The sequence below is a fragment of the Ictalurus furcatus genome, chromosome 21 (genome assembly GCF_023375685.1).
Source record: "Ictalurus furcatus strain D&B chromosome 21, Billie_1.0, whole genome shotgun sequence".
NCBI lineage: Eukaryota > Metazoa > Chordata > Actinopteri > Siluriformes > Ictaluridae > Ictalurus > Ictalurus furcatus.
Window position 1 is genome coordinate 20,571,926 of NC_071275.1, and position 11,647 is coordinate 20,583,572.

An 11,647-nucleotide genomic window follows, 5' to 3' on the forward strand; every position below is an offset into this window, starting at 1 on the left:
AAATATTTCAGCAGGATCTCGATTTCCCGAAGGATCGGACGAATCCACAACCCGTCTCCTCAGGAGCCCTTATATATATATACAAAACAATCTGAAATACAGAGTAAATAATTTCCAGGATCAAAGTCACTGTGTTTCTTCTTTTGAGATGATCGCTGACCTGACGTACGGGAGGTCATTTTGATAGACGATTTTTGAAACGTGAATTGAAAAAGACGACAAAGAAAAGAAAGCTTTACCTGCGAGGCCACGCCCCCTTCCCACGGACATACGATTGCACGTTGAGAGTCAGCGCGCAAATCCTATGAGATTAATAAAAGGTCATTACAGCAGTACACACCATTTAGGCGTTTCTCACAAACCTGGTGCTTGGACCCCAGCACTCGCTGCTCCTACTGCATGTATATTATACTGTAATTTCAAACGTTCTAATAATCTTTTATAAAGACGTAAGCTCCGACTGGACAGTTTATAAACGTAGTGCATCGTGCATTAATTTACTACTGTCGTTTTATTTCCCCTCCTGCCTCGTTCTGATTGGTCGACTGCTGCAGCTTACACACAAAGTAAAACAGAAACACACTGAACAAGGACACGTTCTTACAGTGGAGTTTATTTTATTTAGGAGGACATCTAGAAATGACATTAGAAATCACACACACACACACATATGTACAGATAGACAGACATTAGCAAAAAGAAAATCACATACTCCCATCACACACACGCACACATCTTGCATCTGCACAACAAAAGTAAGATGATGACAAAACACATAGTTTTGGAAGTTCAGTCAGAATCTGAAACATTTTCTTTCCTCATAACACTGATTACACCGGGCGAGACCGGCACGACCGTCCTTAAAAAACAATCCCTCGTGTTCAGAGCTCTGATTGGTCCAGCGATTAAATAAGAAACGGTGAGGATCATCCGCACTGTCCGTAACGTCCAGGATGACAGTTTGTCTTTTTTCTTTGCGCTTGCTCTGTAGTCAGGGATACGCACGTTTTGCCGAGGCATCCGAGGTGTGTTCACTAGCACCGGAGCGTTTAAGGCTGCTCAGAAGTGCTGTCTGTTATAAATCAGGGTGTGTTCACTAGCGCTAGTCTTTACTGTTTTGTTTTCACAATCCGCAGAGCGCTCAGGTCGTGGGCTGGAGTGTGTCCGCAAGCACTAGTCTTTATAAGTTGAAGTGTGTGTAAGTGTGTGTAAGTGTGTGTAAGTGTGTGTAAGTGTGTGTAAGTGTGTGTAAGTGTGTGTGTGTGTGTGTGTTCACCATCTCTTGTCTGTGGGGTGTGTTCACTAGCAATAGCGTTTGTGCCAGAAAGTGCACAGTGATGTAGTCCAGTACTAGATTTCATAAGCATCATATTCATCAGTGCTAGTTTTGATCAATTCAAGTGTGTTCACTAGCACTAGTCTGTGTAAGTACAGTCACCGGATGTTTTTGTAAATCTCACGAGCTCTCGTGTTTCTCTGAGCTAGTCATCCTAAGCCTAAATGTGTTTGAGCTGTGTTCAGAGGTCCTGGTTGTATTGGTTTGTTCACTAGTTCTTAGAGAGTTTATCAGCACCTTTTTCCTAAGAGAAATTGCCAGCGCCGGTGTCGGAGGGTCCGGGGGCGCGTTCACTGGCGCTTGGCTTTGTACGGCCGAGATCGCTTTCTTCGGTCCGGCTTGCGCTGTTTATGGAGGCGGCCGATGCTCACGCCCTGCCGCCTGCGCACGGAAATGTTCTGCTCCACCAGGCTCGCCAGCATACCTACACACACACACACACACACACACACACACACACACACACACACACACACACAGGATTAGAGGCAGCAAGCAGCATCAGAGACGGACAGACTGCAGTTTTCACTTCCACCAGCAGGAATTAGACGATTTATTTATTTAAGAGTGACTCATGTGGCTTCTTCACGCTGCTGGGAAAGACCCCACCTCAATGCTAATGACTTATCACTGCACGCTAGTACTCGTCTCTGTGATGACTTCTTCACTAGCCTGAGTCACAGTCAGAGAGAAAGAACAAGGGACAGATAGCGAGAATGTGATGCAGTTTACTTTAATCTTCCTGCAGAGCAGTCGAGAGAGAGCGAGCGAGAGCGAGAGACCGAGAAAGAGAGAGAGGAAATGGAGGAGATGTGAAGATTGAAGACTGTCGCCTACACGAGCCGACTCTACCGCTTTTAAAACGTGTGCTCGCACGTGCCGTAAAACTGATGCTCTTCAGGACCCTGACGTTACAGACGTGTTTCAGAGTTTATTCACTTTTAGATTTTGTGTATCTTAAATGCTTCGAGCTGATTAAGTTGTGTCGATTTTTTCCCCTAGTGTTGTTTAAGACTCCATTATTATTATTATTATTATTATCATCATTTTACACTTTTGATTCTAAATCTCACACGTTTTGGTTACGCGCCTGCAGTCTGACTCTGAAGTTGCGTTCACACCAAGGTTATAATCGTAAACGAAAACGAACGACATAACAAAAACTAGGTGTGAAAAAACATTGCCGTTAACTGAAATGGAAATAAAAACGAGGCATTACAATAAAACCGATAACTGACTAAGACTGTACTGTCTGTTTGCAAAACTAACTGAAATAAAATACAATTATAGAGTAAATGTCCTTAGTCTTCGTCTTTGTCAACGTCTTTCACAGAGCAAATATCTTTCAGAGTTGACATTTCCGACTGGGAACCCGGAAATTACGACATTCCGTGTCAGATTGAACACAGCACAGTCCATGCTCCTCGCCTGGCATCATGGCGGTACCGGAAGTCAGAAGAAAGCGGCAGAGTCTTATTTGGGATTACTCTGAATACGACTGTGTGTCAGGTAAAAGCACGTGTGCTGCAGTGGAAGGTGGTGAAATATGTGGACAATTTATTAAAGGGAAAAATCCCACGAATTTCAAAGTACATTTGAGAAGCGCGCACAAGGAGGCTAACCTAGCTTACCTTAATAAGGTAAAGGAGAACGCCACGCCCCCCTCCCCCGAAACAGAAGCTGACCCCGGTACAGAGCTAGGCAGCATGACGGAGACTACCGCAGGACAGAGAACACTACAGCAGAGCTTCCACCGGAGAACCGATAGCTGCTGGTTAAATACACAGGAACTCCACAAGCGGGAGGAAGCGCTGGTTCATATGTTTATGGATACTGGGAGGTTTACACAACCGTGTGAGTCGACTGCCTTCAAAAAGTTCTCCACTTTACTCGAGACAAAGTTCAAAACGCCTGCAGCTGCACGAGTCAACAGCCTTGTTGGGGCTAAGATGGATACGGCGAAGCAGGAATGAAGAGAGATCGTTAAGGATGAGGGAGCTGAGCCTGTGTGTGGATGGTTGGAGAAAGAGAGGATTAACGGCATCTTTCGTGGGCGTGTCAGCTTATTTATGCCCATATGTACATTTTATGTACTGCTGGTATTGCTGAACACATATTTCTAAAATTGTATGATGTTTTTGTTGAGTTTTTATTACACAATACTTTTTCTGGCCTTGACAAATAACCCATATTACAAAAGACTAAAACTAATAAAAACGAAACTAAAACTAAGCATTTTCAAAAAATAGAAACTAAACTAAAGTAAACTAGCAAACCCGCTTTAAAAACGAATTACGACTGAACTGAATCTGAAAACAAAGTCAAAATAAAATAAAATAAAAACTAATGAAAAATGCAAAACCTTGGTTCACACATAAAGCGACTGGAGACCACGCGCTTTCAGTGAGAGCTGGCGACTTCCGGCGACACAGATGTGGGCGTGTCCAGCACGGTTTGCTTTAAATGCGCCAAGGCCATAAGCTAAGTTAATTGGAAGTCTGTAATAAAGGTTAATATTTGTGTGTGTGTGTGTGTGTGTGTACCTTCCTGTGCCAGCATGGAAATGAAGGTGCAGATGAACTCATCGTAGTTATGGGTCCTCCTCTGGTCATCAATCTGAACACACACACACACACACACACACACACGCGATCCTTATTACTTCACTATATTCAACTGTGAACAGAATCTAATCTAAAGGAGTACCGTGACGAATGCACATCGATGTAAGTTCGCTTGCTGTTGGGGATTTAAAAGGCAGGTGTCGGAGCTCGGACCTTGTATTTCTTCCGTTTCTCCACCTCCTCTTTCAGATACACCTCGTAATTGGCGATATCGGCCTCCACGCACTTCAGCAGCGCCAACAACTCCTACAGCGGGGGAAGAGAAACGGAAACGGCCATGATGACACTGAGCAGTTATGACACGTAGTAGATACGCCTCAAGCTCCAGCGGTTGCTTTTTAGTAACTCTTACTTTTACAGCCTTGTGCTGACCCCGTCCCAACTGTTTTGAGACGTGTTGCGGCCATCAAACTCAAAATTACTTTATCTTTTCCTTAAAATGGTGCATTTCCTCAGTTTAACCATTCGATATGTTTACTACAGTCTATCGTGAATAACATACGGGTTTATGAGGTTTGCAAATCATTGCATTTTGTTTTTATTTACAATTTTTACTTGTATGATGTTTTTATTCATTTTTAATTTTTGGAATTGTAATAATAATAATAATAATAATAATAATCCAGACTCTATCCTCACTTTTGGAGTGTATTTCTCCCCGAGCGGTTTGGTGAGCGCCTCGGGCTCGACAAAGTTCGGCGTCTCTGCTCTCGGCTTGTCCTTGCTCGTCTCTGCGCACTCCTTCTCCCGTTTTAGCTCCCGGGACGCTCCTCCTTTCCCTCCATCCTCCTCTCCACCCGCACCTCCTCCTCCTCCTCCCTCCGACCGGTCACTCGGCTCCTTACCATCCGCTCCGCCTGCCTTCTTCACCACGTCACACACCGCGTCTGTGTGCGGAGGAAGGCCAGTGGGCCTTATTATTCTGTACATTACTCCTTAGTGTGTGTGTGTGTGTGTGTGTGTGTGTGTGTGTGTGTGTGTTTGTTGTACCTGCACTTGGCAGTGTGTAGATGGTTCCGTCCTCTCTGAGCTGTAGCTGAGTGGAGCTGATCAGGGCTCCGAGCTCTCGGACGGCGCGGTTGTGTCGAGTGTCCAGTCTCAGCAGGACGTCGTCGTCTCCGAACAGCACGCGGCTCAGGTGGCAGGCCACGGGGCTGGAGGGTCGAGTGGCAGCCTGCGGGACGGCAAGAGTACCGAAACTCACAGAACCACCCACTGCTTTAGATACTCCTCTCTCGACAACGCCCTGGAGCATCTTAAATAGTGTGATATCAAAAGCTAAATATAACGGCTCTGCTTCTAAAAGGTACCGATGATTTCGAAAGAGTGGTGATGAGCGGTGATAAGTGGTACCTGCGAGCGCGCGGGAGACCTCAGCGGCGAGTTGAAGGCGCTGCCGATCTCGGAGGCCGTGTCCGTGCTCTCGTTGCTGGGCGTGGGCGAGGGCTGGCAGGCGGGCGTGATGCTGATGCCACCGGTTCGGCCCTCCGTGCGCACGTTCAGGGCGGAGGAGCCGGGCATCGCCGTTGTTGCCATGGTGTCCTTTCTCTCTGCCTTTTTGAGTCTCTCGGCAAGCATGTTCAGAGCCAGCTGGCCCTCCACGCCCGAGACTCCGCCTCCACCCCCACCACCACTACTCCGGGCCACGCCCCGTCCACGAACACCCGCCTTTTTGCGGAACCTGTTAAGCAAAACACAAGAACCTTGATCATAAAGTGATAATTAAAGACGCACGGCGCCTCCGTGTGACAATCTCTCGTCCTCTCTCTCTCTCCCTCCCTCCCCTACCCCACCCCACCCTACCCTACCCTACCCTACCCCACCCCACCCTACCCTACCCTACCCTACCCCACCCCACCCTACCCTACCCTACCCTACCCTACCCCACCCTACCCCTCTCTCTCTCTCTCTCTCTCTCTCCCCCTCCCCCCTCACTATCTCGCTCCGTCCCCCCCCTTTCTCTCTCTCACTTTCCGCACCTGTCCTCCTCTTCATCCTCATCTTCATCCTCATCATCAGAGTACGGGGCTTGAGGGGGTCCAGGGGCACGAGCACGAGCCACTCCTGCAGCCAGGTCCTCTTCCTCCTGCACACACACACACACACACACACACACACACACACACACACAGACAGACAATTAACACCTTACACAATAATAAAAATAATAGTAATAATTTACAACAGCATTCGTCCGGCACTAGCGGCTCACCTGCATGGGGGACTTTGCGTAGTTGTGGTTGTCCAGGAAGGCGGGCAGGCGCTGAACGATGGGGTTGGGGCCGGTGCTGGCGGCCCCTGGAGGCAGAGTAGGCGGCTTCACTGTGGCTTTGGGTTTCTCTGAGGAGACGGACGCTGCAGGAACACTCGCCACCTCAGCCGAGTCTACACACAAACACACAAACACACACACACACACACACACACACACACACACACTTTCCATCCAGACACTAATGAAATGTTTATGGAATTTCAGCTTCTATTTATTAAACACCAACACACAAACACATACCTGTGGGCGGAGCCGGAGCAGGTGCTACCGGTGTATCTGACCCCTCCTCCTTTTTTACAGTAGGGGGTGTGTCCTCGGAGGAGGAGTCTTGCTGCTTGCGTTCCTGTGTCGTGTCTGTTTGGGATGCCCTGATCGACTGGGGAAAAAAATAAATAAATACGGTAATCCTGGAGGGCTTCAGGAAACACTACAGGTACACAAACACTAAACTACGCTACACCAGCAGGGGGCAATGGAGGGCTGCTACGTTAAAAGAATTGAGTGTAAATAAATAGCTAAATAAACGTTTGTTATTTATTTTTCCTCCACCTGCTGCAGTCCTTCCAGAACGATCTGCCGATTGCGTTTGAGCACCTCCAGCCTGGACTCGTACTTCACCCTGCGGTCAGGAACCACGGCCATCAGGTTGAAGCGGATGTCGTGGTACGGCTCGCTGCAGGGGGTGGGGGTGGGGGGAACACGGGTCAGGAAACATCTCGTCTGTAGGTTCGGGCTCTCGACTTAAACGTAATTTAACCATATCCATGGAAACGAGGTGGAATAAGAGGCATGACCATGTTGGATATATAGTGGGCTATACAGGGTAAAGGAGGCAGTATTTTGCAGATTTAGGCTTTACCACACACATATAGTGGGGTGTAAGGGGCAACATGAGACGTAAACAGTGGCTTCACTTATCTTCCCCACATGACTGACTGAGATGCACATCAAGACACTCAGTACGTTTACACGGACAACAATAATCCACTATTAACCCGATTAAGACGATACCCCGATTAAGAAACTAGCATGTAAACAGCGATTTTTAATGACCTTAATCCGATTAAAGTCATACTTGAATTAAACACAAATGGAATTAAGACGTGTGGAGTATTCCTGTTTTAGTCGCCTTATCGACGTGTATTACAGACTTGTACACACCTTAATCACACTATTAACGTCGTGTGGGAGTTTTCACCGCATTGTGCGACAGGACATGATCACACACGGCAGCGCTCAACCGTTTTACGGCGAAGAAGAGAGCACGGCTGCGTCCCAAACCGTGTACTTACCTACTATAGGCCTGTAGTAGACGAAATACATGCATCTCGCCTACTATACAGTAGGTAAGTACGCGGTTTGTGACGCAGCCCACGGCTTCAAGCAGTCGTCTATTAGCACGTACAGCACGAAAATAAATTAACCGCACTTGAAGCGTTCGTAAAAAATTTCAATAAAAACACCCAAAAGTGTATACGGTACCATAACATAGATGAACTATATGTCGATACGTGAAATTCTGGAGGGACGTCAGAGCGCGGTGACGTAATGACGTGTGCCGTTAATCGATCTACGTTCTATAACATGTAAAACGGGTACATGAAAGGAGTATTCTATAAGCGACTCATGTAAACACCTTAATCACATTATTATCTTACTCAGATTAAGGTCAGTAATTAGATTACTGCTGTCCATGTAAACGTCGTCAGTGTTTGATACAGAGGAGTGTAACATCACCCTGTTATGGTGGAGGTGTGTTTAAGAAGTGAGGGCGTGTCTCACCCTGCGGTCGCCAGGCCGATTCTCTCCATAATGACCCTCCGAGCTTTGTCTGTCCACTCCTCCTCCTCTCCCCAAGGACCTGCAGAGACACAGAGACAGAGAGAGAGAAGGGTTCATTTGTATGACACAAGTACTGAGACACACGGACACAGACACAGAGAGATACAGGGACAGAGGGACAGGGGGACACAGGGACTGAGTGTGACTGTGTAAGAGCTGACCGTGGTCAATGGGGTAGGCTTTGAGGCCGTCCAGCTCGAACAGTCGGTCTTTAATGGGGACGTAGCTGACGAAGTGGAAGGCCTCCATCGTCCTCACAGCACTGATGCCGTTCTGTTTCTCTGGCAGGTGCCGTGGCTCGGGCCTCCAGAGAACACAGCCAGCAGAGAGACATGTTTTACACTGTGATTAATAAGGTCCTGTTTAACTACGCTACTGACACCTGCTTCCTTTCTCTCTCTCTCTCTCTCTCTCTCTCTCTCACACACACACACACAGCTCACAATGTTTTCAACTTTAGGAATTTTTAAGGTAAATCTACTGTACCCTACTGTACTCCACTGTACTCTACTGTACTCTACTGTACTCCACTCTACTGTACCCTACTGTACTCCACTGTACTGTACTCTACTGTACCCTATTCTACTCAACTCTACTGTACTCAACTCTACCGTACTTTACTGTACTCAACTCTACCCTATTGTACTCCACTCTACTGTACCCTACTGTACCCTACTGTACTCCACTCTACTGTACCCTACTGTACTCCACTCTGCTGTACCCTACTGTACTCCACTCTACTGTACCCTACTGTACTCCACTGTACTGTACTCTACTGTACCCTACTGTACTCCACTCTACTGTACCCTACTGTACTCCACTGTACTGTACTCTACTGTACCCTACTGTACTCCACTCTACTGTACCCTACTGTACCCTATTCTACTCAACTCTACTGTACTCAACTCTACCGTACTTTACTGTACCGTACTCCACTGTACACCACTCTACTCTCTTTTGTGTCACACAGTAAAATCGTGTAGTAACTGTACTCTGCAGATGCTGTACCTGGCATGACTGTTGTGTGCCTTTGCTAACTCCGGAGCATTCCCAATGGCGTAGCCTTTGCTCTGCATACATACATACACACATACATACACACACACACAGAAACAGAAGTGACATTTAAGCTTGAGCAAGACTATTGCAAAATTCATCATTAAGTGAGAGAACAACAGTATATACACATGTGTGTGTGTGTGTGTGTGTGTGTGTGCGCGTGTGCATATACACCTCTGGATTGAACCCCTTGGTGAAGGCCTTCATGCGGCTCAGCGTGCTGCCCAGCTCCACCCCGCTGCAGTTCAGGAGCACGCTCAGTAAGGCATGAGTCGCACACGAGTTTGGAATCAGCTACACACACACACACACACACACAGAAACAAAATACCTATAGCATCAATGCATGTTAAAATAGCAAAAACAGCACAAATGGGATTAAAAAAAAAGTTTAACCCTTAAAAACACTGTGTGAGAATAAATGACCCACTTATTAAAACCGGAGTAAGGTAAAACACGCAAGACTGACTTGGTGAGCGAAGAACATGTCGTTGACGATGTCGTCGTCGATAACCGAGGTCTCGTCCACCAGGGTGGACACTTTCCTCCTGGAGCGACGCTCCTCGATCCATTTGAACAGGAAGATAAAGCCGTACACGGGACTGAACACACAACATACGTACAGCGTGAACATCTCATCTACAACATACTGGTGCTCTGTGTGTGTGTGTGTGTGTGTGTGTGCGCGTGTGTGATTGTACACTACCTCTGGCATTTACTCTGCAGGTCGTAGATCTCCTCCACCTGAACACCCTTCACACCTGAGCAACACACAAACAACATGTCGGTTACATTCCGTTTCACTCCTACATCACTTCAAATCCAATCATCTGCCGAAGAAACGAGCAGGGACGTCAGCTGTACAGAAACGTTCCTCACCGAAATCCTCCACCAGCAGTGTGAAGAGACCTGAAAACACACAAAGCACAGAGGAACCACATCACTGCACGTCTACGTTAGGTGTCGAACGTTGCTTCTTACATGATCATCCTTAAACAGAGAGCCAACAGGAGTCTCGATAAGATTTATAATATAACTCTCATAGCACAACCCACATATAAAATGCAGGGTACAGTAGATCTGCCCGATACATCTATATAACACCGGTATCACAATCAATTACACCACAACACACTTGCGATACCACGAATATCATGAAACCTTTTTTATTAGATTGTTTTAAATGATACAGCTGTGTACTTACGCTTCCATTTTTTTTTTTTTTTACAGATTTATGCATTTTATTATCCAATGTTATTTTTTAATCATTAAAAAAATTATCATAAAAAAAAGCTAAACAGATTAAAAAAAAAAAAAAAAAAAAAAAAAAAAAAAAAGCAGCACTACTGTATCGCTGGGAAAATTTTATATTGTGATATATTATTTTATCATATCGCCAAGACCTAGCTTTAAAAAAAAAACCATAAGAGTAATAATTATAACATGAATAAAAATCATTTAAAAAAAACAAGACGAGAAGTCCAAACAACAGACAGGAAGTGGACTAGACAGAGTGGTTTTATAGCCTATGTAGTGCACATATGAAGACTTTTGGTTTGTCAGAGCTAACTCCTGAGTTAAATAAGTGTCTTAATCAGATGTTTTAGTAATTGTGTTTATTTATCAAGGTTACTGTTGTGTTACTGTGGGTTTTTTTTTTAAAAATAGATCGTTTAGAAGATTTATCACACAGTATTTATCCTGTGATCATTAAAACCATCATTAACATTTTTGTTTGCTGGTTTTTATTAGAATAAAGAGTTTAATCGTTGTGTTTAATCACTGGCAGTGTGTGTATTGTAACGGAATGAAAGCAGCGTTAGCTCCTGTTAGCTTAGCTACTTCACTCACCGGGGTCGCTCTCCAGCTCCAGCCAGCCTTTATTCATGATTATTATCTACAGTAAAGTCCAGACAGCTTTACAGTTAACTCAGATAAAACTCCATGTCATTGTGTTTACACTCGGAGGGCTCGGAAACGTTCGCTATTCCTGCCGATTACTGTAGCTTTCTTGTAAACACAATAGATTTTTTTTTTTTTTTTTTTTTTTAAATAAAGGATTCCGTCAATTGTTGATTGCGTCATCAACCTGCGACTAACTGTGGTTACGATTCTAATAACGGCCACCATCTAGTGTTGATATTTGTGCGTTGTCGTGATTCTAAATAGTCACCCCTAATCATTTAATACCTAAAATATGAAATATTTTAACACTTTAACTGGTTAAAAGTCCTGTTGTGTATGTGTGTGTTTGTTTTTATATATTCTGTTGTATTTCTGACAAATTTATATGTTCGATATTCACACATTTGTCCATTAAACGCGCTAACAGAATAACAATATGAGGCTTTCTCTATTACTTCATTAATCTATCTATCTATCTATCTATCTATCTATCATTGGAATGATGGTGAAAACCCAGTCACTGCGTTTACTATTTACATCGTGTCTTAAGGAAATGTTAATCCTTTAATATGTTTGATATGTTTTTTGTTTACTTACTTTTATACG

At 45.1% G+C, this 11,647-nt stretch overlaps 1 protein-coding gene across 2 annotated transcripts; it reads right to left on the minus strand.

Annotated features, from left to right (window-relative positions):
• Window positions 1-595: 595 nt before the first annotated feature.
• bap1 (BRCA1 associated protein-1 (ubiquitin carboxy-terminal hydrolase)) lies at window positions 596-11,372 on the minus strand. 2 transcript variants are annotated; one of them, XM_053653046.1, is made up of 18 exons: window positions 10,988-11,372; window positions 10,016-10,045; window positions 9,843-9,897; window positions 9,606-9,738; window positions 9,311-9,430; window positions 9,086-9,147; window positions 8,239-8,381; window positions 8,018-8,096; window positions 6,785-6,908; window positions 6,476-6,611; window positions 6,173-6,345; window positions 5,940-6,046; window positions 5,314-5,641; window positions 4,951-5,215; window positions 4,600-4,847; window positions 4,114-4,206; window positions 3,880-3,952; window positions 596-1,760 (listed from the first exon to the last, which is right to left on the minus strand). In XM_053653046.1, exons 1-18 carry the CDS (start codon window positions 11,022-11,024, stop codon window positions 1,627-1,629), a joined length of 2,340 nt encoding a protein of 779 aa, XP_053509021.1. In that variant the 5' UTR covers window positions 11,025-11,372; the 3' UTR covers window positions 596-1,626. The 2 variants fall into 2 exon arrangements, with proteins under 2 accessions (XP_053509021.1, XP_053509022.1); XM_053653047.1 differs by having other exon boundaries at window positions 4,951-5,134; window positions 10,988-11,193.
• Between the last annotated feature and the right edge of the window lie 275 nt (window positions 11,373-11,647).